This window comes from Rhinopithecus roxellana, chromosome 14 (genome assembly GCF_007565055.1).
Source record: "Rhinopithecus roxellana isolate Shanxi Qingling chromosome 14, ASM756505v1, whole genome shotgun sequence".
Taxonomy (NCBI): Eukaryota; Metazoa; Chordata; class Mammalia; order Primates; family Cercopithecidae; genus Rhinopithecus; species Rhinopithecus roxellana.
Window position 1 is genome coordinate 5,939,959 of NC_044562.1, and position 25,765 is coordinate 5,965,723.

Sequence of the window (25,765 nt, forward strand, 5' to 3'; positions counted from 1 at the left end):
TTTATGAAGTTATTTACATTTCATGTCCTATTTTCTCAACTTGAAAATCAGGTACTTATACTGTCAGTTATATTACAGGAATATGATTTGAAACTTGCCTAAGTTGTAAGGCTATTAGTCAGATTTCACAGGCATGAAATTTTGACAGTTTATGGCAATACATTTACATTAGGGTATTTTTACAGATATATGTTAATGAAGTTGGGATATTGGGAAATATTCCTAGAGGATGAGAAATGAAATGAACAAATAAGTGGCTAAATATACTTTATGTAAAAGACAGGTTTGATGATTTTTTTTTGCCTTTTCATTCAGAGCTCTTTTCAGTATGACTTTCATCTCCCTGGCCCACTTGCCATCTAAGCTACTACAACAAACCATCTGTATTCTCAGGACTGCCCAGGAGTTCAGATCTTTTCTGTCTCCATGATCTTTCTCTTATGTCATTTTTCTCCCAGTTCCCTTATCTAGAATGTCAACCGTTGTCTACCTAGTAATATCTTTCCCATTTTGTACCTCTAACTTTAGCACTTCTTCAATAAAACATTTTCAGACTATGGGAGCCTCATGGGCTCTGTGCCACCTACCCTCCACTGACTACACCTCCACAGAAAGGACATAATACATTGTTTATAGTACATATTTAAAAATTATGCATTACAATGCCTTCTGTAGTTTATTTATATTTAGTGCTTATATTCTTATTCATTTTTAATGTGTTTTATACCTTTCCATTCATTTAGATTGCTTTTAATCTTTATGGGGAGAAGCCATATTTGAAATTTAGTCTATGTACATAAATTTGTTTTCATCCCATGCTCATTAACAAATGCCCATTGAATATCTACCATGTGCCGGAAATTGTCCCAAATGCTGAAGGAAAAATATGAAGCAAGTTCTAACCCTCATGAAGTCTATCTTCCTATAGAGGATAGAATATGTATTTATATATACTGTCACATTGTTATACATGCTATATAGAAAAGCATAGTAAGAGATGGGCTGTCAATGGAGGTACTATTTTAGTTATGATGATCAGAGAAGTCATCTCTAGAAGGGTGATATTGAAAGAGAGACCTAAATAAAGAGAGGCAGCAAGTGATGTGAATATGTGAGGAAAGAGCTTTTTAAGAAAATAGAATAGTAAGTTCTGAGTAAGGAATTAGCTCAGCATGAAAACAGCAAGAAGGTTAGCATACCTAGAAGCATATAAACAATTCAGGAGAATGGAAGATATGAGGATGGCAAGGTGACTCAAATGCAAAACTGAATTCTATTCTAGCTTTGAAGAGAGCTATTTGAAGGTATTGGCAAGTTAAGTGGCATAATCTCAAACAGTTTTTATTTTTAAAATACTTCTTTGGTGTTAACATTTTACATAATCATATTGATAGTATATGTAACATATTTTTATTTTAAAGAATGACACTGGCAGCAGTTTGTGGAATTACCTGTAGGATGGTATTTAGGAAAGTGCCTAAAATGAGGATTCTTGTAAAAGTCATTTATGAAGGAAGTGGTATACAGAAGAAAGCTGTAAAAGACAGAGGGAGAGCAGAGGAAGGAGCCCAGTAAACTGTTTCAGGTCGAGTTTAGTCTTGGTTTGAGTCAGTATGGTTATGCTTTAGAGCATAAATTTATGACAGGCAAGGGGATCTGCTTTTGATATGCCCCATCAATCATTAATTGGCCTTGGGGCTGTGATATTCCAAGCAAAGCTGCTTCAATCAGTTAAGCACAATGATCTGGAGAAGTAGGGTATGTGTGAGTCCTCACTGCAGAAGCACCAGTGAGGAACTGGGTACTCCTCTTTAGTAAAGGCGATCTGCATAGGCACCACAGTGTCTCCAACATTGGGTCTAGTGACAGATGCATGGATCTGACACTTTTCATGTATTACCCATTCTGCTCAACAACTCTTATGGGTAACTTAGTGATGCACATAACACAGCCCTTTTTCTTACAAAGTTTACATTCGAGAAAGAAAAAAAAATGAGGCATATGCAGAAGTAATTGTACTTTTTGCAAAAGGTGAGAATTGTGTCATTCATTGTCATATTTCATAGTATCAGAGTTCAGAGGTGAGAAAGATAATCTCCAATAATGAAAAACTATGTGAAAAGTGATGTTTGAATAAGTACTTGAGGAATAGACAGGTAATCCATCATGAGGAAATTTTTAAAAAGCCCTTCATTGGAGTCAGATACACTTTTGAATCTCAAGAGATTATGTATTAGCTGTGAGACCTCAGAAATGAATTTATTACCTTCAAACCTTGGCTTTATCAATAGAAAATCAAAGACTGGCTGGGCATGGTGCCTCACACCTGTAACCCCAGCACTTTGGGAGGCCAAGGCGGGCGGATCACCTGAGGTCAGGAGTTTGAGACCAGCCTGCCCAACATGGCAAACCCGTTTCTACTAAAAATACAAAAAACAAGCCAGGCATGGTGATGTGTACCTGTAATCCCAGCTACTTGGGAGGCTGAGGCATAAGAATTGCTTGAGCCCAGTGAGGCGAGATCCCACCATTACACTCCCGCCTGAGCGACAAGAGCGAAACTCCCTTTTAAAATAATATATATATACACACATATATGTATACACACATTATATATATATATATATATAGTAATAACTAACTTAAAAATGCCAGATATATGAAATAATATAGTCCTCTGAGCCAGGGATCCAGTGTAGAGCATATGGATGCTCTGCTGATGTCAGGAATCAAGAGACATGTAGAAGGGCACTTGTTGGGTGACATAATATGTGAGAAGAGAAAACCTTAAATGCCAAAGGGCTTCAACATAACTTTTTAGCCAATACGGAGCCATTGTATGATTTTGATTTAAGGAGTGATTCAAATAATGTGTGCCTTCAAATGACACACTGATTATTGTTTTTATTGGGCACCATATAAGACATAATAAAAATATGTTGTTTCAATCAAGTGTGTAGCAGATGAATAATGTGTTCCATGAGAGCAGGAACATGAACCATTTAGCTGAGGATAATGGCTTCAAACTCCATCCATGTCCCTGCAAAGGACATGATCTCATTCCTTTTCATGGCTGCATAGTACTCCATGATATATATGTACCACATTTTCTTTCTTTCTCTATCATTGGTGGGCATTTGAGTTGATTCCCCTGTCTCTGCTATTGTGAACAGTGCTGCAATGAACATATGCATGTGTGTATCTTTACAGTCGAATTATTTATATTCTTTTGGGTATATGCCCAGCAATGGGATTGCTGGACCACACAGTATGAAGTACTATGGTTGTACTATCTAATATTATGAAGTACTATTAGATTATTTCTCTAATAATCAGTGATGCTAAGCTTTTTTTCATGTTTGTTGGCTGAAGGCATGTCTTCTTTTGAAAAGTATCTGTTCATGTTCTTTGTCCACTTTTTACTGGGGTTGTTTTTTTCATGTAAATTTGTTTAAGTTCCTTGTAGATTCTGAATTTAGACTTTTATCAGATGGATGGATTGCAAAATTTTTCTACAATTCTGTAGGTTGTATCTTGACTCTGATAGTTTATTTTGCTGTGCAGAAGCACTTTAGTTAAATTAGATCCCATTTGACAATTTTTTTCCTGTACAATTCCTTTTGTCATCTTTATTATGAAATTTTTGCCTTTGCCTATGTATGTCCTGAATGATATTTCTGAGATTTTCTTCTAGGAATTTTATAGATTTGGGTTTTACATTTGAGTCTTAAATCTATCTTGAGTTAATTTTTGTATAAGGTGTAAGGAAGGGATCTAGTTTCAATTTTCTGCACATGGCTAGCCAGTTCTTCTAGCACCATTTATTAAATATGGACTCCTTTCCTCATTGCTTTTGTCAGGTTTGCTGAAAATCAGATGGTTGTAAATGTGCAGTCTTATTTCTGAGCTCTCTATTCTGTTCCATGGGTCTATGCATCTGTACCAGTACCATGGTGTTTTCTTACTATAGCCTTGTAGTATAGTTTCAAGTCAGGTAATGCGATGCCTCCAGCTTTGTTCTTTTTGCTTAGGATTATCTTAGCTATGCAGGCTCTGTTTTGACTCTATATTAATTTTAATTTTTTTTTTTTTTTTGGAGACAGAATCTTGCTCTGTCGCCCAAGCTGGAGTTCAGTGAGGCAATCCTGGTTCACTGCGGCCTCTGCTCCCAGGTTCAAGCAATTCTTCTGCCTCAGCCTCCCACGTAGCTGGGATTACAGGCACCCGCCACCATGCCCAGCTAATTTTTGTATTTTTAGTAGAGATAGGGTTTCACCATGTTGGCCAGGCTGGTCTTGAATTCCAGATCTCAAGTGATCAACCCTCCTCAGTCTCTCAAACTTCTGAGACTATAGGTGGGCGCCCAGCCCATATGAATTTTAAACTGTTTTTTTTATTTTTTCTAATTTGGTGAAGGATGTCAATGGCAGTTTAATGGGAATAGCATGGAATTTATAAATTACTTAGGGCAGTATGGCCATTTTCACAATATTCTTTCTATCCATGAGCTTGCTAGGTTTTTTTCATCATGTGTTTTCTTTTTTTTTTTTTTTTAATTATTATTATACTTTAAGTTCTAGGGTACCTGTGCATAACGAGCAGGTTTGTTACATATGTATACTTGTGCCATGTTGGTGTACTGCACCCATCAACTCATCAGCACCCATCAATTCGTCATTTATATCAGGTATAACTCCCAGTGCAATCCCTCCCCCTACCCCCTCCCCATGATAGGCCCCGGTGATGTTCCCCTTCCCGGGTCCAAGTGATCTCATTGTTCAGTTCCCACCTATGAGTGAGAACATGCGGTGTTTGGTTTTCTGTTCTTGTGATAGTTTGCTAAGAAGGATGGTTTCCAGCTGCATCCATGTCCCTACAAAGGATGCAAACTCATCCTTTTTTATGGCTGCATAGTATTCCATGGTGTATATGTGCCACATTTTCTTAATCCAGTCTGTCACAGATGGACATTTGGGTTGATTCCAAGTCTTTGCTATTGTGAATAGTTCCGCAATAAACATACATGTGCATGTGTTTTTATAGCAGCATGATTTATAATCCTTTGGGTATATACCCAGTAGTGGGATGGCTGGGTCATATGGTACATCTAGTTCTAGATCCTTGAGGAATTGCCATACTGTTTTCCATAATGGTTGAACTAGTTTACAATCCCACCAACAATGTAAAAGTGTTCCTATTTCTCCACATCCTCTCCAGCACCTGTTGTTTCCTGACTTTTTAATGATTGCCATTCTAACTGGTGTGAGATGGTATCTCATTGTGGTTTTGATTGGCATTTCTCTGATGGTGAGTGATGATGAACATTTTATCATGTGTCTGTTGCCTGTATGAATGTCTTCTTTTGAGATATGTCTGTTCATATCCTTTCCCCACTTTTTGATGGGGTTGTTTCCTATTTTCTTGTAAATTTGTTTGAGTTCTTCGTAGGTTCTGGATATCAGCCCTTTGCCAGATGAGTAGATTGCAAAAATTTTCTCCCATTCTGTAGGTTGCCTGTTCACTCTGATGGTAGTTTCTTTTGCTGTGCAGAAGCTCTTTAGTTTAATGAGATCCCATTTGTCAATTTTGGCTTTTGCTGCCGTTGCTTTTGTTGTTTTAGACATGAAGTCCTTGCCCATGCCTATGTCCTGAATGGTACTACCTAGGTTTTCTTCTAGGGTTTTTATGGTATTAGGTCTAACATTTAAGTCTCTAATCCATCTTGAATTAATTTTCGTATAAGGAGTAAGGAAAGGATCCAGTTTCAGCTTTCTACTTACGGCTAGCCAATTTTCCCAGCACCATTTATTAAATAGGGAATCCTTTCCCCATTTCTTGTTTCTCTCAGGTTTGTCAAAGATCAGATGGCTGTAGATGTGTGGTATTATTTCTGAGTACTCTTTTCTGTTCCATTGGTCTATATCTCTGTTTTGGTACCAGTACCATGCTGTTTTGGTTACTGTAGCCTTGTAGTATAGTTTGAAGTCAGGTAGCGTGATGCCTCCAGCTTTGTGCTTTTGACTTAGGATTGTCTTGGCAATGCGAGCTCTTTTTTGGTTCCATATGAACTTTAAAGCAGTTTTTTCCAATTCTGTGAAGAAACTCATTGGTAGCTTGATGGGGATGGCATTGAATCTATAAATAACCTTGGGGAGTATGGCCATTTTCACGATATTGATTCTTCCTATCCATGAGCATGGTATGTTCTTCCATTTGTTTGTGTCCTCTTTGATTTCACTGAGCAGTGGTTTGTAGTTCTCCTCGAAGAGGTCCTTTACATCCCTTGTAAGTTGGATTCCTAGGTATTTTATTCTCTTTGAAGCAATTGTGAATGGAAGTTCATTCCTGATTTGGCTCTCTACTTGTCTGTTACTGGTGTATAAGAATGCTTGTGAATTTTGCGCATTAATTTTGTATCCTGAGACTTTGCTGAAGTGGCTTATCAGCTTAAGTAGATTTTGGGCTGAGACAATGGGGTTTTCTAAATATACAATCATGTCATCTGCAAACAGGGACAATTTGACTTCTTCTTTTCCTAACTGAATACCCTTGATTTCTTTCTCTTGCCTGATTGTCTAGCCAGAACTTCCAACACTGTGTTGAATAGGAGCGGTGAGAGAGGGCATCCCTGTCTTGTGCCAGTTTTCAAAGGGAATTTTTCCAGTTTTTGCCCATTCAGTATGATATTGGCTGTGGGTTTGTCATAAATAGCTCTTATGATTTTGAGGTACATTCCATCAATACCGAATTTATTGAGCGTTTTTAGCATGAAGGGCTGTTGAATTTTGTCAAAAGCCTTTTCTGCATCTATTGAGATAATCACGTGGTTCTTGTCTTTGGTTCTGTTTATATGCTGGATTATGTTTATTGGTTTGTGAATGTTGAACCAGCCTTGCATCCCAGGGATGAAGCCCACTTGATCATGGTGGATAAGCTTTTTGATGTGCTGCTGAATCCGGTTTGCCAGTATTTTATTGAGGATTTTTGCATCGATGTTCATCAGGGATATTGGTCTAAAATTCTCTTCTTTTGTTGTGTCTCTGCCAGGCTTTGGTATCAGGATGATGTTGGCCTCATAAAATGAGTTAGGGAGGATTCCCTCTTTTTCTATTGATTGGAATAGTTTCAGAAGGAATGGTACCAGCTCCTCCTTGTACCTCTGGTAGAATTCAGCTGTGAATCCATCTGGTCCTGGAATTTTTTTGGTTGGTAGGCTATTAATTATTGCCTCAATTTCAGAGCCTGCTATTGGTCTATTCAGGGATTCAACTTCTTCCTGGTTTAGTCTTGGAAGAGTGTAAGTGTCCAGGAAATTATCCATTTCTTCTAAATTTTCTAGTTGATTTGTGTAGAGGTGTTTATAGTATTCTCTGATGGTAGTTTGTATTTCTGTGGGGTCAGTGGTGATATCCCCTTTATCATTTTTTATTGTGTCTATTTGATTCTTCTCTCTTTTCTTCTTTTTTAGTCTTGCTAGCAGTCTGTCAATTTTGTTGATCTTTTCAAAAAACCAACTCCTGGATTCATTGATTTGTTGGAGGGTTTTTTGTGTCTCTATCTCCTTCAGTTCTGCTCCGATCTTAGTTATTTCTTGCCTTCTGCTAGCTTTTGAATGTGTTTGCTCTTGCCTCTCTAGTTGTTTTCATTGTGATGTTAGAGTGTCAACTTTAGATCTTTCCAGCTTTCTCTTGTGGGCATTTAGTGCTATAAATTTCCCTCTACACACTGCTTTAAATGTGTCCCAGATATTCTGGTATGTTGTATCTTTGTTCTCATTGGTTTCAAAGAATATCTTTATTTCTGCCTTCATTTCGTTATGTACCCAGTAGGCATTCAGGAGCAGGTTATTCAGTTTCCATGTAGTTGAGCGGTTTTGATTGAGTTTCTTAGTCCTGCGTTCTAGTTTGTTTGCACTGTGGTCTGAGAGACAGTTTGTTATAATTTCTGTTCTTGTACATTTGCTGAGGAGTGCTTTACTTCCAATTATGTGGTCAATGTTGGAATAAGTGCGATGTGGTGCTGAGAAGAATGAATATTCTGTAGATTTGGGGTGGAGAGTTCTATAGATGTCTATTAGGTCCACTTGGTGCAGAGATGAATTCAATTCCTGGATATCCTTGTTAACTTTCTGTCTCCTTGATCTGTCTAATGTTGACAGCGGAGTGTTGAAGTCTCCCATTATTATTGTATGGGAGTCTAAGTCTCATTGTAAGTCTCTAAGAACTTGCTTTATGAATCTGGGTGCTCCTGTATTGGGTGCATATATATTTAGGATAGTTAGCTCTTCCTGCTGAATTAATCCCTTTACCATTATGTCATGGCCTTCTTTGTCTCTTTTGATCTTTGATGGTTTAAAGTCTGTTTTATCAGAGACTACGATTGCAACCCCTGCTTTTCTTTGTTCTCCATTTGCTTGGTAGATCTTCCTCCATCCCTTTATTTTGAGCCTATGTATGTCTCTGCATGTGAGATGGGTCTTCTGAATACAGCAGACTGATGTGTCTTGACTCTTTATCCATTTTGCCAGTCTGTGTCTCTTAATTGGAGCATTTAGTCCATTAACATTTAAGGTTAATATTGTTATGTGTGAATTTGATCCTGCCATTATGATATTAACTGGTTATTTTGCTCGTTAGTTGATGCAGTTTCTTCCTAGCCTCGATGGTCTTTACATTTTGGCATGTTTTTGCAATGGCTGGTACCGGTTGTTCCTTTCCATGTTTAGAGCTTCTTTGAGGGTCTCTTGTAAGGCAGGCCTGGTGGGGACAAAATCTCTAAGCATTTGCTTATCTGTAAAGGATTTTATTTCTCCTTCACTTATGAAACTTAGTTTGGCTGGATATGAAATTCTGGGTTGAAAATTCTTTTCTTGAAGAATGTTGAATATTGGCCCCCACTCTCTTCTGGCTTGGCGAGTTTCTGCCGAGAGATCTGCTCTTAGTCTGATGGGCTTCCCTTTGTGGGTAACCCGACCTTTCTCTCTGGGTGCCCTTAAGATTTTTTCCTTCATTTCAACTTTGGTGAATCTGGCAATTATGTTTCTTGGAGTTGCTCTTCTGGATGAGTATCTTTGTGGCGTTCTCTGTATTTCCTGAATTTGAATGTTGGCCTGCCCTACTAGGTTGGGGAAGTTCTCCTGGATGATATCCTGAAGAGTGTTTTCCAACTTGGTTCCATTTTCCCCCTCACTTTCAGGCACCCCAATCAGACGTAGATTTGGTCTTTTTACATAATCCCATACTTCTTGCAGGCTTTGTTCATTTCTTTTTCTTCTTTTTTCTTTAGGTTTCTCTTCTCACTTCATTTCATTCATTTGATCCTCAATCGCTGATACTCTTTCTTCCAGTTGATCGAGTTGGTTACTGAAGCTTGTGCATTTGTCACGTATTTCTCGTGTCATGGTTTTCATCTCTGTCATTTCGTTTATGACCTTCTCTGCATTAATTATTCTAGCTGTCAATTCTTCCACTCTTTTTTCAAGATGTTTAGTTTCTTTGCACTGGGTACATAATTCCTCCTTTAGCTCTGAGAAGTTTGATGGGCTGAAGCCTTCTTCTCTCATCTCATCAAAGTCATTCTCTGATCAGCTTCGATCCGTTGCTGGCGATGGGCTGCGCTCCTTTGCAGGGGGAGATGCGCTCTTATTTTTTGTATTTCCAGCTTTTCTGCCCTGCTTTTTTCCCATCTTTGTAGTTTTATCTGCCTCTGGTCTTTGATGATGGTGACGTATTGATGGAGTTTTGGTATAGGTGTCCTTCCTGTTTGATAGTTTTCCTTCTAACAGTCAGGACACTCAGCTATAGGTCTGTTGGCGATTGCTTGAGGTCCACTCCAGACCCTGTTTGCCTGGGTATCAGCAGCAGAGGTTGCAGAAGATAGAATATTGCTGAACAGCGAGTGTACCTGTCTGATTCTTACTTTGGAAGCTTCCTCTCAGGGGTGTACTCCACCCTGTGACTGTGAGGTGTGGGGTGTCAGACTGCCCCTAGTGGGGGATGTCTCCCAGTTAGGCTACTCAGGGGACAGGGACCCACTTGAGCAGGCAGTCTGTCCGTTCTCAGATCTCAACCTCCATGTTGGGAGATCCACTGCTCTCTTCAAAGCTGTCAGACAGGGTCGTTTGTGTCTGCAAAGGTTTCTGCTGCTTTGTTGTTGTTGTTGTTGATTAGCTGTGCCCTGTCCCCAGAGGTAGAGTCTACAGAGACAGGCAGGTTTCCTTGAGCTGCTGTGAGCTCCACCCAGCTCAAGCTTCCCAGCGGCTTTGTTTACCTACTTAATCCTGAGCAATGGCGGGTGCCCCTCCCCCAGCCTTGCTGCTGCCTTGCGGTTAGATTGGAGACTGCTGTGCTAGCAATGAGGGAGGCTCCGTGGCCATAGGACCCTCACGGCCTGGTGTGGGATACAATCTCCTGGTGTGCCCGTTTGCTCAAAGTGCAGTATTGGGGTGGGGATCACCCGATTTTCCAGGTATTGTGTGTCTCAGTTCCCCTGGCTAGGAAAAGTGACTCCCTTCCCCCTTGCACTTCCCGGGTGAGGTGATGCTTCACCCTGCTTCAGCTCTCGCTGGTCGGGCTGCAGCAGCTGACCAGCACCAATTGTCCGGCACTCCCTAGTGAGATGACCCCAGTACATCAGTTGAAAATGCAGAAATCACCGGTCTTCTGTGTCACTGGTGCTGGGAGTTGGAGACTGGAGCTGTTCCTATTCGGCCATCTTGCTCCGCCCCCCTCATCTTGTGTTTTCTCTGGTTCCCTTGAGCAGTGGTTTGTAGTTCTCCTTGAACAGGTCCTTCACTTCCCTTGTTAGCTGTATTTCTAAGTAAGTAAGTATTTTATTGTCTTTGCAGCTACTGTGAATGGAGTTCATTCATGATTTGTCTCTCTGGTTGTCTGTTTTTGGTGTATAGGAAATGATGTGATTTTTGCATATTGATTTGTTATCCTAAGACTTTCCTGAAGTTGCTTATCAGATTAAGAAGGTTTTGAGCTGATAAGATGAGGTTTTCTAGATATAGAAACATGTCATCTACAAACAGAGACATTTTTAACTTCTCTCCTCCTATTTGAATACACTTTATTTCTTTCTCTTGCCTGATTGTCCTGACCAGAAATTCCAATTCTGTGTAGAGTAGGAGTGGTGAGAGAGGGTATCTTTGGTCTATGCTGGTTTTCAAGGGAAATGCTTCCAGCATTTGCCTATTCAGTGTGATATTGGCTATGGGTTTGTCATAAGTGGTTCTTATTATTTTGAGGTATGAGGAACATGAACTCTTTTGTTGTTTGCTCTGTGCATAGTACCTGGCAGTGTGTGGTACAGGGGAGGTCCCCATGAGTATGTAGAGTTAATGAATGCTGTGTCAGACAAGGATACTTTCCAACTTTGCATCCAGTGAGGAGGGTATGTAGTATTACATGAGTTTGATTTCAAACTACATTCTTTGATATTTAAAAGCATATTTACATTGTCTCCTATCTTCCTCAAATTGCAGCACTTTCTAAGAAAATAAATAACTACATACTGGTCCTGGACCACTCACAATTGTTTGATTCATTAAGCAAATTCATTGGCCAACGTAAAGTCTCTAGTTAAATAAAGTGAACATGAATGTTAGGATTATTTTGCTGGTATTTGAATTTAGTTTACCAACACTGTCATAAATAGATGTGTATATATATGAAAAATAAGTGTGTATGTGTGTATGAAGACATGACTTTAATGTAGTTTCTAACTTAACTTAGAAAATACTTTTAACAATTTTTAAAAATTAACTTTGACATAATGTTATGTATTCAGGTTTTTATTTTTATTTTTGGCCCCTTTATCAACTTCTTAAATCAAGAATATGGTAGTTCACACTTGGTTATTACTATCTTGCAAATTTTGGCTTTCCATTAAAACATAATATATATAGTCTTTTTCTCTATTTCTGAAAAACAGTGATTTAAATTTTTTGCTCTCTCCAAGTCCTGCCTCTTAAATATCAATGTGTTACATACTATGGCCACTTCACATAATTTTTTTTTTTTTCATTTTCTTCCAACCTACAATAGAAATAGGGGAACTAGTAGATCTTTGAAAATTTTAGAGTTTGACAAGAGTGGAATTTTAAAATCCCTAAAATATAAAGTAGTCTTGGTATCAAGGGAGATGTACAGAAAATGACTACATAATTAGCTCCATTATCTTGTGTCACTAAAACTTAGTGAGCCTATCTCTTTATTTTTTATAAACCATTCAAATTGTGATTCTATACTTCATTAAAACAAGTACGGCATTTTATTTCAAATTTTCTGTGCTCCTACTGACTTGGTTCCAAATATTCATCTTTCCCTGTTCAGATAAGAATGAGTTTCTTGAGAATTGATTTTTTTTCCATTTTATTATTGGTTCTTTATTACAGAGCAAAATAAAATATGGTATTTTAAAGACAGACATGAACTTTTTTCATATCAACTTGATTCTCATCTCTATAACAGGAAAAGTTAGCTGATTCCTTTATTAACTTTTTAATTTAGAAGACTATCTCTTTTATTAAAGGGCTTAATAAAAAATCAAAATTATTGATTTTTGGATTTCTGGAGTATAAATTCCACTCATCTATAAACTTTGTTATATAATTTTTATCAAGATGTAATTCCATCCAATAGTACAAAATATAGCCAGAGCTGATAAAAGTGGGTATGTCTTAGAGAAACCTAGACCAATAATGCAATATGCGACATTTTTGAGAACTTTTTACTGCTTCTGAATCTGAAAAACAATATTGTTGATTAAATTGGATTACATACTCATTGTTTTCTCCTTTTCTGTGATTATCAATATTAATGTTTTTAAGTCTAAAACTAATTTTATTGGCAACAGATTTTTGTTTTAGCTCCTTCTTTATTGTAGCACATTGGTAGAGGAGAGACAATCATGTTTTTATGTTTTGTTTTTAACCATTCTCAGTCAGCTGTTTTGAACTATAGGAGCAGCAGCAAAAAACTGTGTAATTTGTGGTTCATATTACTCATAATTCTACATGAAAATGCAAAAACGTGTCTTCTAACATGACTTCAAATAGCAAATTAATAATTGAGCAGAAACCAGTCAAACAATGGCCACTTGCTTAATTGTTATTTTTCAGGATCTGGTCAGGCATGGTACATCTCTATACATTACTTGAGGAACAAAATATTTAATTTGATTACATGTGAGCTAAGTATTTGTATTTAACTGAAGAATTATTCAATAATGATTTCTAATATGAATTATTTCCATTCTGATTATTAAGTCTTGGTACAGTTACACAGGAATAAAAGTCTAGCACAGACTCAAAAGTACCTTTCATTCAGTTGCATTGCCATTAAAATGTACTTCAGTTGCTTCTTGAATGTTCTCATTGGGAACACTCTTTAGTTGCCTAAGGTATTTAACGGCATTGTACTTCCAAAGTATGCAATATGTCATATTTAGACAGCAGCTGTGTCACAAAAAATAATCTACAGCGGTGAATATTTATTATAGAATTCATGAGTCAGACATATTACTCTTCCATATTGAAGGAAGTTTACTTTCTTAGATATTCTATGTGTTGATGATGTTCCTACAAAAAGACACTGGATGGATTCCAATTACATTCATGAAATCAAAAAATGAAACTAAAAAAATATTTTTACTCTATATTATTTCAGTCCATTATCATTCACTGACATCTACCTGTAATGAAACTAAAGACAAGCAGTCTCAGAGAAAATTAATTCAAGCATCACTAGAACTTTAATCAAGAACTTTATTGTTTATTCTTCCCTACCATAAACATCATTTTTTTCTTTTTTTTTTTTTTTTTTTGAGACAGAGTCTCACTCTGTTGCCCAGGCTGATCTCAGCTTGCTGACCTCTGCCTCCCAGGTTCAAGCGATTCTCCTGCCTCAGCCTCCAGGGTAGCTGGGATTGCAGGTGCCGACCACCATGCCCAGATAGCTTTTGGATTTTTAGTAGCGATCACCATGTTGACCAGCTGGTCTCAATCTCCTGACCTCATGATCCTCCCGCCTCAGCCTCCCAAAGTGCTGGGATTACAGGCATGAGCCACCACACCCAGCTAATATCAATCTTTAGTCACGTTAACTTCAGCATGCACACAGATGTCTGATCGATAACACCGTTGGCCAACTCTGAAGGGGTGAAAATATATTTTAATTAAATACATGAACCTTGTCTATTCTGAGAACTATACCTTCTTGAAGGAATTAAAAATACAAATAATTATACTAACTCATTTTAAATAATGGTCCAATAAATGATTTAAATAATGAATTCATTCTCCATATAATATGAAGATGAAAATGAAAATAATATTAAAGGAAAGTCTATTAGAGAATAGCTAAAATTAAGAAACCATAAATATGACTAGAAGGGGTATTTACAGCAGACTTTCTTATGTGAAGTAAGACTTTTGCTAGAGTTTGTTAACTAAATGCCATGTAATCTGAACCCCTGTATTTGGGATAAAGATTGAATTACTTTAATTTTTCTAATTTCTACAGTATCGTGATTGGCACCAGGTAATTTCTATGATGCTTGAAGACAAATGTCAACTGTAATTATACAATAAGAAGCAAAAGTATGATTTTGAATAATTTCAAATTTATTTGCACTGTTTGTCTTGTGTGTGTTGATTTTGCAGGTTTGGCTGTGGATTATTTTAGTGAACGCATATATTGGGCTGACTTTGAGCTCTCCATCATTGGCAGTGTTCTGTATGATGGCTCTAATTCAATAGTCTCTGTCAGCAGCAAACAAGGTTTGTGAAATGCTTTTGTCTTCATTTTTAATTATTATTGAGAGTGTTAAATACTAACACAAAGATGTAAGTATGGATGCTTTGCATTCTGGATTTTCTTAAATTCTTTCTCCTTTCAACTTATAACTCTTACTAGTAATTAAAATTTTCATTCTTACTGGAAAAACACAGAGGCCAGGGCAGAAGTTTGTCCATCTTGACTTGAACAAACATGGCCATTGCTGTCCAGATTCAGAAAATAATTTTACTCTGTGGCTTCCGTGGCTATTCCATTCTGAGCAGAGCACTTCTGGTAGTCAAGATCAGCATCTGTGAACACAAACTTTTATTTCAATTGCAGTGATAACAAGCAAACAATGAGTTACTGTATCAATGCATCAAAAATGACCATTTAACTCTACCACCAGTGACTGCTGAATCTACTTGTGTTCCTCTGTTGCTATACTGTTTTCATGCCCACCTATCTGCCTGGCTTCTATTTTTTAACTGTCTCATTTTTCTAGCTCCCTTCTGTTCCTCATACTTTTTTCTGCCTGGCTGTCTCAGTTCTTCCTGCCGAATTTAATTTCTTCCCTTTCTGTCACTTTCTTTTCCCTACTTCAACCCCTTCCCACAATTTTTTTTGTAACCACAAATTTTTCATCATATACACTTTAAATTTTTGTATTTGCATGTTATATATTTATTGAATATAGCTTTGCTTCCTGTTTTTCTTTTTTTAATAACACAAACAGGGAAGTTAAACAACTAAATCAAATTTTTATTGTGCCTTTGCCTAAAGTGTGTGTGTGTGTGTGTGTGTGTGTGCTTATCGATGGCCTCAGATGGAAAAAAAAAAAAAGTTCACATCCCTATAATTAATTACAATGAAGTTAACTTGTTCTGGCTTTGGTGCACATTTTACTATTTCATGAAACAGCAAAGAAAAATATATGAATATAAAGATACTTTAGACTTTACAACCTCTAGATAATTAGTAAAAATATAAAGGTTGTCATTTTATTTGTTATAAATTTCTGTTTCAAAAGTTAGAATAATTATTCATTTGATAAAATCTCTGAAAATAAGTCACAAAATGTGAAAATAATGGTTACTATTATTTTTAGCCAAACTAATCAGACAAATGATTTTCATTTACCTGTTTGTTTTCTTTATTCCATTTCTGAAATGAATAGTACTAATGTCAAATATTATTTTTGGATTTATTCTTTAAAAATCAACAAATGATTGCTTAATAAACCAGTCATTTGGGCATGTAATTTGATTATTTATTTGATCCAGAACACAAACTGAGTTGTGTAAACTGCCTGTTTTTATACTACAGATAACATTGGATATAAGATATCCTCTCTGTATAGCAGAGAGGATTAGTCTGCAAATAACCCCCAGAAAATGCTTTGTGATGGTAAAGATGATTCAAGTGATGATGGAAGTGTATTTTTATGTTTTAAGTAACATGTTTACTACATTGCATGTCCTTACTTAAGATATAATTCTAAGAACGTCATAGCTAATATTATAAATATTCCAATTCTGAAAGTTTAAACGGTAATACGATTTTCAATATGGTCTCGGATAAACATAGTTTTTAGAGTCTGAGTGTATACATTAAAACTTTCATAACTGCCTTTTGAAAATTCCAGGTTTATTACATCCACATAGAATCGATATCTTCGAAGATTATATATATGGAGCAGGACCTAAAAATGGTGTATTTCGAGTACAAAAATTTGGCCATGGTTCAGTAGAGTACTTAGCTTTAAATATTGATAAAACAAAAGGTGTTTTGATATCTCATCGTTTTAAACAACTAGACTGTAAGTATAATATATTATGAAGTTGTCTATATTGGTACATTTTTTTCTTATATCTCTCAAAAAATATATGTAAATGTCTTAACCTCAGTAAGTTAAGTAACTTTAATTTTTATGTCACTAGACTTTTTCAACTACCAAAACGTCAAAATATAGATAATTATATTTCCGCTGTAACCGGGAAAATGTTCAGCATTTGGCCATGTTTTCTTGCAATTAAAACTGTCTTTGTTACAATAATCTGTTAATCTGTTTCTAAAATTCTTAATAGAACCTTGTGAGTGTATAGATGAACTATCCAAGTAAGGAAATTTATTGTTGGCCATTTTGACTCTAATTACTAATCAATAAGTAACTATTATAGTATTAACCTTCCATTCTTAAATATATACAAAAAGAACTCTTCCCAAGACTTGCATATTTTCTCTGATTTATTGTATATGACTTATTATTGTTACTCTCCCTCCTAGAAAGGATTGGGTAAATCATTGAGGTAATTAAGGTAATACTCTTGAAAATATGTTTCTAACACAGCTGTCAAAAACATTGAAGAACAAAGTGAAAAATAATAATATGGCTGAAATTCTAATGATCCGTGTTTATATATCAGTTCACTCTTCAAGATGCTGTTCAAGGGTTATTTATAATTACTATTTATGGCAAATGAAATGGATTTTATCTTGTTTGGTGCATTTATCTGGAACAAGTGGTGTTTATTCAAATCAGTTCTCACAACAGAATAAAACAAAATATAGTTTCCTAAATCGTCCTGAAATTTTATCCAAAGTCTTGCTGCTCTTTACCAATAATTTGGCATATAAGATTCCAAGGTTAATATGAGGACACTTTCTCTCATCCTCCGGTTCTGTTTAATTTATATTCATAGTTGAATATAACCACATTCATAAAATGTAAACAAATAAAATCCTGTCTTGAATATAATAGGCATTTGAATAGTGGTTCTTACAGAAAACAAGCCACTCTCATAGTCACCCACTCAGCTACGTGGGTGCCATTCCTGTTTAATTCTGGTGAAATAATCTCTAGGAAAGGTCAAAAATCAGCTATGACTGCAAAGGTTGTCGATTGGATAAAAATTTAAACACAAATAAGTATGGCACACATTTACACGTGCACACAAACTCCCACTTGATGGAAAGGAAGCCATTTTAGACTTTTTTTTTTTTCAAAAAAAAAGTCTTATTTTTCATCTATACCTTGAACTGACAAGCTACATATGCATTTTAATCCTTTGTATTAATAAATACAAGGGGGGCATTGTTTTTGTCTGTTAGAACAGCTCTGTGAAATAAGCTGTTAAAATGAAGGCTAGATCCCCCCAAAACTTCCATTGGCTTTACTTTCCAACACAGCCCCAATGGTACTTCAGGTTCTAAGACCAACTCTTATGCCAAAAGCAATTAGTCAGAAGCAAAAGTAACAAAGTATAGATCTGAATAATTTCTTCTCTCTTTGGAAAATATAAATAAGGCAAACTTACTATTAATGATGAGCATTGGGTAGTAATTTTTCTTCACCTATAAAGATGAATGATGATATTGAGTAAGATACTCCCAGTGGAAATTTGATGTGATTACTTTTCAACATTGCTAATTAATCATTTCCCCTTATTTAATTTTATGCTTTTGAAGCCTATTGTATCTATATTTACACATTATGTTGTTTTCGTTTGTTTAACCAGTACCCAATCCATGCTCGGATTTAGCATGTGAATTCCTCTGCTTGCTGAATCCTTCTGGGGCCACTTGTGTGTGTCCGGAAGGAAAATATTTGGTTAATGGCACTTGCAATGATGACAGCCTGTTAGGTAGGTATACTTTATTATTCTGTAAATAATGAATTAATGCTTATCATAAAATTTCACAACTAGTGAAACGGAGTGAAATGATCTGTTTCATCAGCAATCTAGCTACCTTGATGGCAGCAGTTCTTGAATGCCTGTGTAAACTGTTCTTTTCTCTGGAGAAGACTTTCAAACAATTCATTCTGCATTTGTTCACGAAACAGCATTGAACACTTACAGGCATTTAACAACCGATCGAGAACTTTGAAGTCACTCACGGACCCAAAAGAAATTTTTTTATAACTCTTCTATTAGATAAGACAATAATATTTTTTGAGAACATTCTGCTATGGGTGTCAACTCAGCCCAAAAATCCATTTATTTATTCAGTACGTTTCTATTGATTACCTCTTGTGTGCCAAGCACTAACTTAGAAATTGAGAATTTAGAAACCAAATTTTAGTTTCTTCTGTATAAAATGGGACTTGCAATACTACTACTACTATTACTACTGCTTCTGCTATTACCACAAAGAATACTAATAACAAGTATTTTGAGGGCTTATGAAGAAGGCATAACACTCATGCAAAAACTAAAAACTAACCTAGAAACAAAACTGATAAGATTTCTTCATCCATGCAGTTTGTATTTCAGAAGCTAGAAGCTGGAATAATCAATAAAAAGTAAAACATTACTTCAGATGCTAAATATTAAATAACCAAAAAAATATAACACACAAAACGGTGTGATAGCACAGGGACAGAAAATATGTCTCTTGAATATCCAGCTAGACTAACAATAAATGTTTCCTCATATTCAAGACATTAGGTATAATGGAAAAAATATTGTTACTAAAAGATAAAATCCACACATAATACTTTAAAAAATTATTGTATTTATTTATTCATTCATTCTTACTGAGACGGAGTCTTGCTGTCACCAGGCTGGAGTGCAGTGGCATGATTTCGGCTCACTGCAACCTCCACCTCCTGAGTTCAAGCAATTCTCCTGCCTCAGCCTCCCGAGTAGCTGGGACTAAAGGTGTGTGTCACTATGCCTGGATGATTTTATTTTGTGTGTGTATTTTTAGTAGAGATGGGGTTTTGCCATGTTGGCCAGCCTGATCTCGAACTCCTGACCTCAGGTGATTCGCCTGCCTAAGCCTCCCAAAGTGCTGGGATTACAGGCATGAACCACCACGCCTGGCCACACATACTAAATTTTATGTCACAGATACAAAGGCGTGGTGGCTTGCACCTGTAATCACAGCACTTAGGGAGGCAGAGACCAGAGGACGGCTTGATCCCAGGGGTTTGAGACCTACCTGGGCAACATAGCAAGTACCCATTCTCCACAAAAAGGAAAAAAAAAATGCAGTACTCCAAAATCACTGGAGGATCACAGCAAACATTTTCCAATGAGATACAGACATTATTCAGGGCAGGGTTTGTTACCTATTGTATTTCCCTCTGCTAGAATGCACTCCTCATATGGACTCTGGGTCCTTACCCTCAGTCAGCATCTCCACCTCTGCATGATTTTTCTCTTTGTTCTCTGCTGAAAGTTACATCCAATTTGAAGACTTCTGACGTTTATAAGGCACTCAGTGTCTAAAACTATTATAGTACTTTCATTTAATGTATATTATTTAAGCATTTGATATGCAAAGCTGACGGGGTGGAAAAGATGAATTGATGAATAACATAAGCATCAATAAATAGATATTTATGTGGACAGTGACACAAGTCACGTAGAGTTAAAACTATTACGAGGATTCAGATTATTATTCAAATAGGGGATCAGTCAGAATTTCCTATAGGATATGACGTTTAAACAAAGTCTGCAAAGCCAGATTGGATTTAGATTAAATGGGAAGCAGGGAGGAGGACACTGAGACAGAAAAGTTGTCTGAGAAGTATGGAAACATGGTGGGTAAAGAAAATAATGAGTCATTCATTTTAGGTAGTGTGTACAAGTGTGAAGCCCTGTTTTGGGTTGCAAAGTTCGTAACAGAAAGCTAAGTGTGAATCATGATTGGTATTTTGGGCAGGCCCTTTGGTGCCAATTATTGAAAAGGGATGCCGTCATGGCACTAGGATGCTCCCTTCCCCTCTATCTATTCTCCCAATCAGAGTAGCTGTTATCTCAACTGTGATGGGAGAATAAGAGCATCCAGTGAACATTTCCAAACATTGTTAGTACCACTTTCTCAAATGCTGTTCTGACTGCATCACAGAGGAAGACTCTTCAAAGGTATCTATTCCACTTCACTTCTCAGAAACAGATCCTTTAACTGTGAACAACTTTTCTGTAGAAATGTCATACCTTCAGTAGTCCCACATAATCTCTTACCCATTGCCCTCACAGGTGACTCTTGTATATTGTGTCTACTTAGAAAATTTGGGTGAGAGAGGCAATTAGGAGAGATTAGTATAATGCACAGAAATAAACTAATAATTCTACCAAGGGACTTTGACATTGGCTTTGATGTTACAAGTATTATTTAGAGTCAAGTTCAGTTTTTGTTGGTTTTCCTTTCCTCTTCCATGTAATCCTCTTCTGTGTAATCCCATGTTTCCACAACCTCTTCTATGCAATCCTCCTCCTTTCTCCTCTTTGTTTGGTCCAAATTATGTATCCAACAAACTAAATTCTATGAATACCCTGCAAGGACATGACCTAATGTAGGGCTGGGATGAAGTGTTAGAGTAGGCCAAGGTCTACCACTTAAATAACTTTGTTGTGCTTGGACTGTATACCTGCTTCCCTTGGTCTCAGTTTATTCTGTACAACATAGAACTAACAATAGATACTACTAATATTACTATCACTGACAGTAGAAATAATACTAAATATTTTGAAAACCTATGAGGAAAGCATAATTCTATGTATGTTTATAGACATATATATTAATTTAATCTTCAAATTTTATTATCTACTAATTTCTCCTATTTTACAGATAAAATGGAAGCATTAGAAGCTCATTTGATTGTCTAACATTACTTAGTAAATGATGGCACCCCAGGGTGAATGTAGGTGGTCCACTCTGTTAATCATCGCACAATATATCCCAGTGTCTCTGTGTCACCCAGAGTACCCATTTCCAGAGTTACTGGAAATTCTAGCAATAACATGGATAGAATGGCTAGCACAATACCTTGAAAAATAGACACATAGCCCTTTAAAATCAATATGTCACTTTGAAGTAGGTGAGAAAATGAAACAAGTTTTTTGCTGCATGAAGTCACCAAATTGTATCATTATATGCTTGCAAGAAGGAATCTTGCTTATCTAAATACACACTTACCCATGATCTAAAACTTTTTTTGGAGCTGTGTTTTGCTCTTTCAACCCTGCTTAAAAGGCCTGATTTCAGAAAGCTCAAAGCCCATTCTTGTAATTTAAGAGAAAATCTTACATTTAATCAAAATGAAAACAACACTCAAATTAGCCTTTACACATTGTAGGTCTTGAAACATAAACAGTTTGGACCATTTTAGTTGGAACATAAACGAGTGGATTTCAGAATTATTGATTGGTGAAGATAAATGCCAGTTTTTTTTTCTGACATTAACATTTGCTATAGCCAATGTTATATGCTTTTCATTTGTTTATAATTATTTGTCTACCTCTAGCTGCTATTGTTAAATGATGAGTATGCTGAATATTTTTAATAACGCTTTGTGTATTGAATTTGAAATTCAAATACGACTCATTCTTAGGGAAGTGTTCACCTGCTTTTTCCTATAGTTGATCATAATTGCTGGAGGTTGGCTTCTGGGGATGATTTAGTTATTGACAAAAGCAGCTCTTTTTTTCATTGCAGAACCATTATTATGAGTTTTTCAAAAATGTAACTCCACTTCCATTTCATCAGGAAGTGTTGTACTTTAAAACTTCCGGAGCCTAATGAGGCATGTTATAGTCATGTGCATGCCCCAACATGTAGGGATTTTGAATATCCTTGTGGTTTTCATAGAATTGACAGGTAAAAATGAGTACCCCATAATAATCCTACCTGTGATCACAATGCCTTAAGTGTTTATCTTCACTATCCACATCCACAACCTTATTAGGACAAATAATGTTGACTGAGATAGAAATGTTTTGGTAAATTTTAAATTAAACAAGCATATTTCCACTCCACGTATTTCTTGAGAGTCTGATCTCTGTACTCAATAATTTGCTGGAGATTCCCACTTACATTTGCATGGGCATCTTCAGTTTAGTATGCCACCTTGAAATTACCCCTCCATTTCCTGTCATCCTTGTGTTCCCACCTAATTGTCCTGGTCAAAAACTGAAGAATCATAAAAGTAGGCTTGGAATCATTTTTGAGGTTATTATGCTATACATATTGACATGGCCTTCTCCACCAGAAATGGTGCTTTGCTTTGAGCAACGTACAGTGTTCAATGGAACGAAACTGATTGAAATAGGCATTCCTCATTTTTCTTCACGTAACACTGCTGTGATTTTTACCTCCAAATGACCATTAGAATACATCCACATACATTCATCCCATGTTACTGTATTTTGGGTCCTCATCTTACCTATCCTGGATAATGTATACAAAGTTCTGAGAGCCTCCCTGCTTTTATAAGCTGCCATTTTAACCCCTGCCAGTATACTACTTTTCCAAGACACCACATTACTTTTGGGGTAGAGTCTAAAATCTATGGATCTTCTCTTACTCACTGCTTATTTCTTCAAAAGCATTTACCTACTGTGATTCATTTCTTTACCCTCTCTGATCTAGGTCCACTCACAGTGACTTTCATTCATTTCCTCCAGTGCTCACCCGTAGGTCTTCCTGTATGTTACTCCACTGGAGCTCCATCCTCAGTAAACCTTGTGGGCACTCAGTCAATAGTGTATAAAAAGTGTTATAATTTTATATGTTATAGTTTTTCCCATTTCTTATTTACTATTCATACAAACCTGAGTTAGCTTGTATAGTTGTCATTAAGGACATTTTAAAGTGAAGTAACTGAGGCTCAAAGCAGTTAACTTGTATGCCTAGTAAGCGGCAGAACCAGGACCTAAACACAGGTCTCACTATACCACTGTAATTTTTTATAATACATTTATTTTTACATCATGAGAGAGTTCTTCATATTAATACAAACTTCAGCAATGCCAATCTGAAGCCTGCCTACATGACAATGTATTAGAAACTTTTCTCTTCAATGGGGCAAGTCCCAGAATTGTATGGCACTGCTGACAGTTTCTATTTATGACTATGGACGTGATACTTGAATCATTTTGTCATTTGAAGCCACTAAGGTACTTAAAGATGCTCTTGAAATCATTTCAGTGATATATTCAAGCTTCTGTCATGTATGTGCCAGTGCATCTTGAATAAGGATTATAGATTGCTTTGATTTTACCTACTTTAACCATAAAATGGGCATTATTATAGTAAAGGGCATATTCTAGAATAGAATGCCTATTACAACTATCTCAATCAGATTTGTTCCATTGAACACTGTATGTTGCTCAAAGCAAAGCAGCATTTCTAATGGAGAAGGCCATGTCAACATGTATAGCAAAATAACCTCGAAAATGATTCCAAACCTATCTTTATCATAAATCATACTTACCATATTGTTAAAAATAATTTTGCTACCACAAGGAATGTCCAGCCTTTTTTATTCTGAGTGAAAATGTTAAGTAGGTAGACTGTACAGAATCATCTGGGACAAAGGTTACATTTGGAAATGTTTCTAACACTGTTCTATAACCAACTTGTACCAAATCTCAATGACTTTTAGTTTGGGACATTTATATATGGTTAATAAGGACCAACATCAAAGAGTATCTCTTCATGTAAACATTTCTCTATACTATGTATATTCACACATGCATACACTATAGAACAAATAGTGTGTGTGTGTGTGCATATGCTATAAATGTAACTTACAAATTTAAAGTTTACTTTTTTAATATCAACTACTCCTAAAAATAAGCTATGTTTGTCCATATTATAAGGAAAATTTCTTGGTTGGAAAATACTACTTTTAAAAGCCTAGGCAACATAGTGAGAAGCTGTCTCTACAAAAAATTAAAAAAAAATATAGTCCCAGCTACTTGGAAAGCGGAGGTGGGAGGATCACTGGAGCCCAGGAAGCTGAGGCGTCAGTGAGCTGTGATCATGCCACTGCCCACCAGTCTGGGTGACAGAGCAAGACCCTGTCTCAATAAAATAAAAGAAAGAAAGAAGATGAAAATATATTACTTTTAGAAAGTTTCAGTTAGTTTTACTATTCAATATTTTACAAATAAAAGAAAAAGTTAATAATGCTTTAAATTTAAAGAAGAATATGTATATTTACCATTCAAAATTAATATGTATATTTACCATTCAACAACTAGAATCTATCTGTTTTCAGATAGTATTTAATTTTTTCTACTTTTGTACTTGGGGTAATTATTTTATGGAAAAAAGATTCTAGTATTTAAATATTGTATCTATTTGAAAATGTATATTAAATTACTCCCTGAAAACATGCTAATTTGTACATTTCTTCTCATAAACAGATGATTCATGTAAGTTAACTTGTGAAAATGGAGGAAGATGCATTTTAAATGAGAAGGGTGATTTGAGGTGTCACTGTTGGCCTAGTTATTCAGGAGAAAGATGTGAAGTCAACCACTGTAGCAACTACTGCCAGAATGGAGGAACTTGCGTACCATCAGTTCTAGGTAAATATTTCAGTGTCATTGTATTTTTCCTTATATATGAATCAAAAATAATGTTACAAACATACTTCCTAGTATCTTAATAAAGAATAGACTAACACAATATACTAACACAAAATTAAATCAATGGCATTTGTTCTAAATTCAGTATATAAAAGTTCAAGCCAAAAATTTAACAATACTAATGGTCATTACTCTGGATTGAGCATGTACCATGTGACAGGCTCAGTGTTTATAGATAATTTGCCCCGGCTCAGAATGATTAGTAGAACCAATTTTCCAGGCTTACTATGTTTTACCCCAAAATTTATGGATATTTTGTTGTTGTTGTTGTTGCACAAATAGTTTTCCTAATGCTAAAAATCAATTGTTATTGAAAATTAGGATTATTTTAAATGTAAACATACAATAACAGAGAATCTGATAGCATCCTGATTCCCATCTAAAATTGTAACTACTCTTTTGGCATCACACTGTGTCATATAACATGCTTTGAAAATTCAAGGTTTCTACATCTTAGGATATATTTGAGATTATTATTAATTTATACAATAGCCATGTTTGCAGAAAGTGTTCTATGCAGCACATAAACGAACATAGAAACATACTCTTCCACTGACTTGTATTAAACTTAAAATATATTCCATAAGAAAAAATAAC

General features: G+C 36.0%; 1 protein-coding gene across 1 annotated transcript in view; it reads left to right on the forward strand.

Moving 5' to 3' along the window:
- The window catches only part of LRP1B (LDL receptor related protein 1B), a 2,016,348-nt gene that overhangs the window by 1,903,907 nt on the left and 86,676 nt on the right, over positions 1-25,765 (forward strand). Inside the window, exons 80-83 of the mRNA XM_030916410.1 lie at positions 14,669-14,785; positions 16,429-16,602; positions 18,302-18,427; positions 24,944-25,108. Coding sequence (XP_030772270.1) covers positions 14,669-14,785; positions 16,429-16,602; positions 18,302-18,427; positions 24,944-25,108 — 582 coding nt within the window. The remainder of the gene's footprint in view (positions 1-14,668; positions 14,786-16,428; positions 16,603-18,301; positions 18,428-24,943; positions 25,109-25,765) is intronic.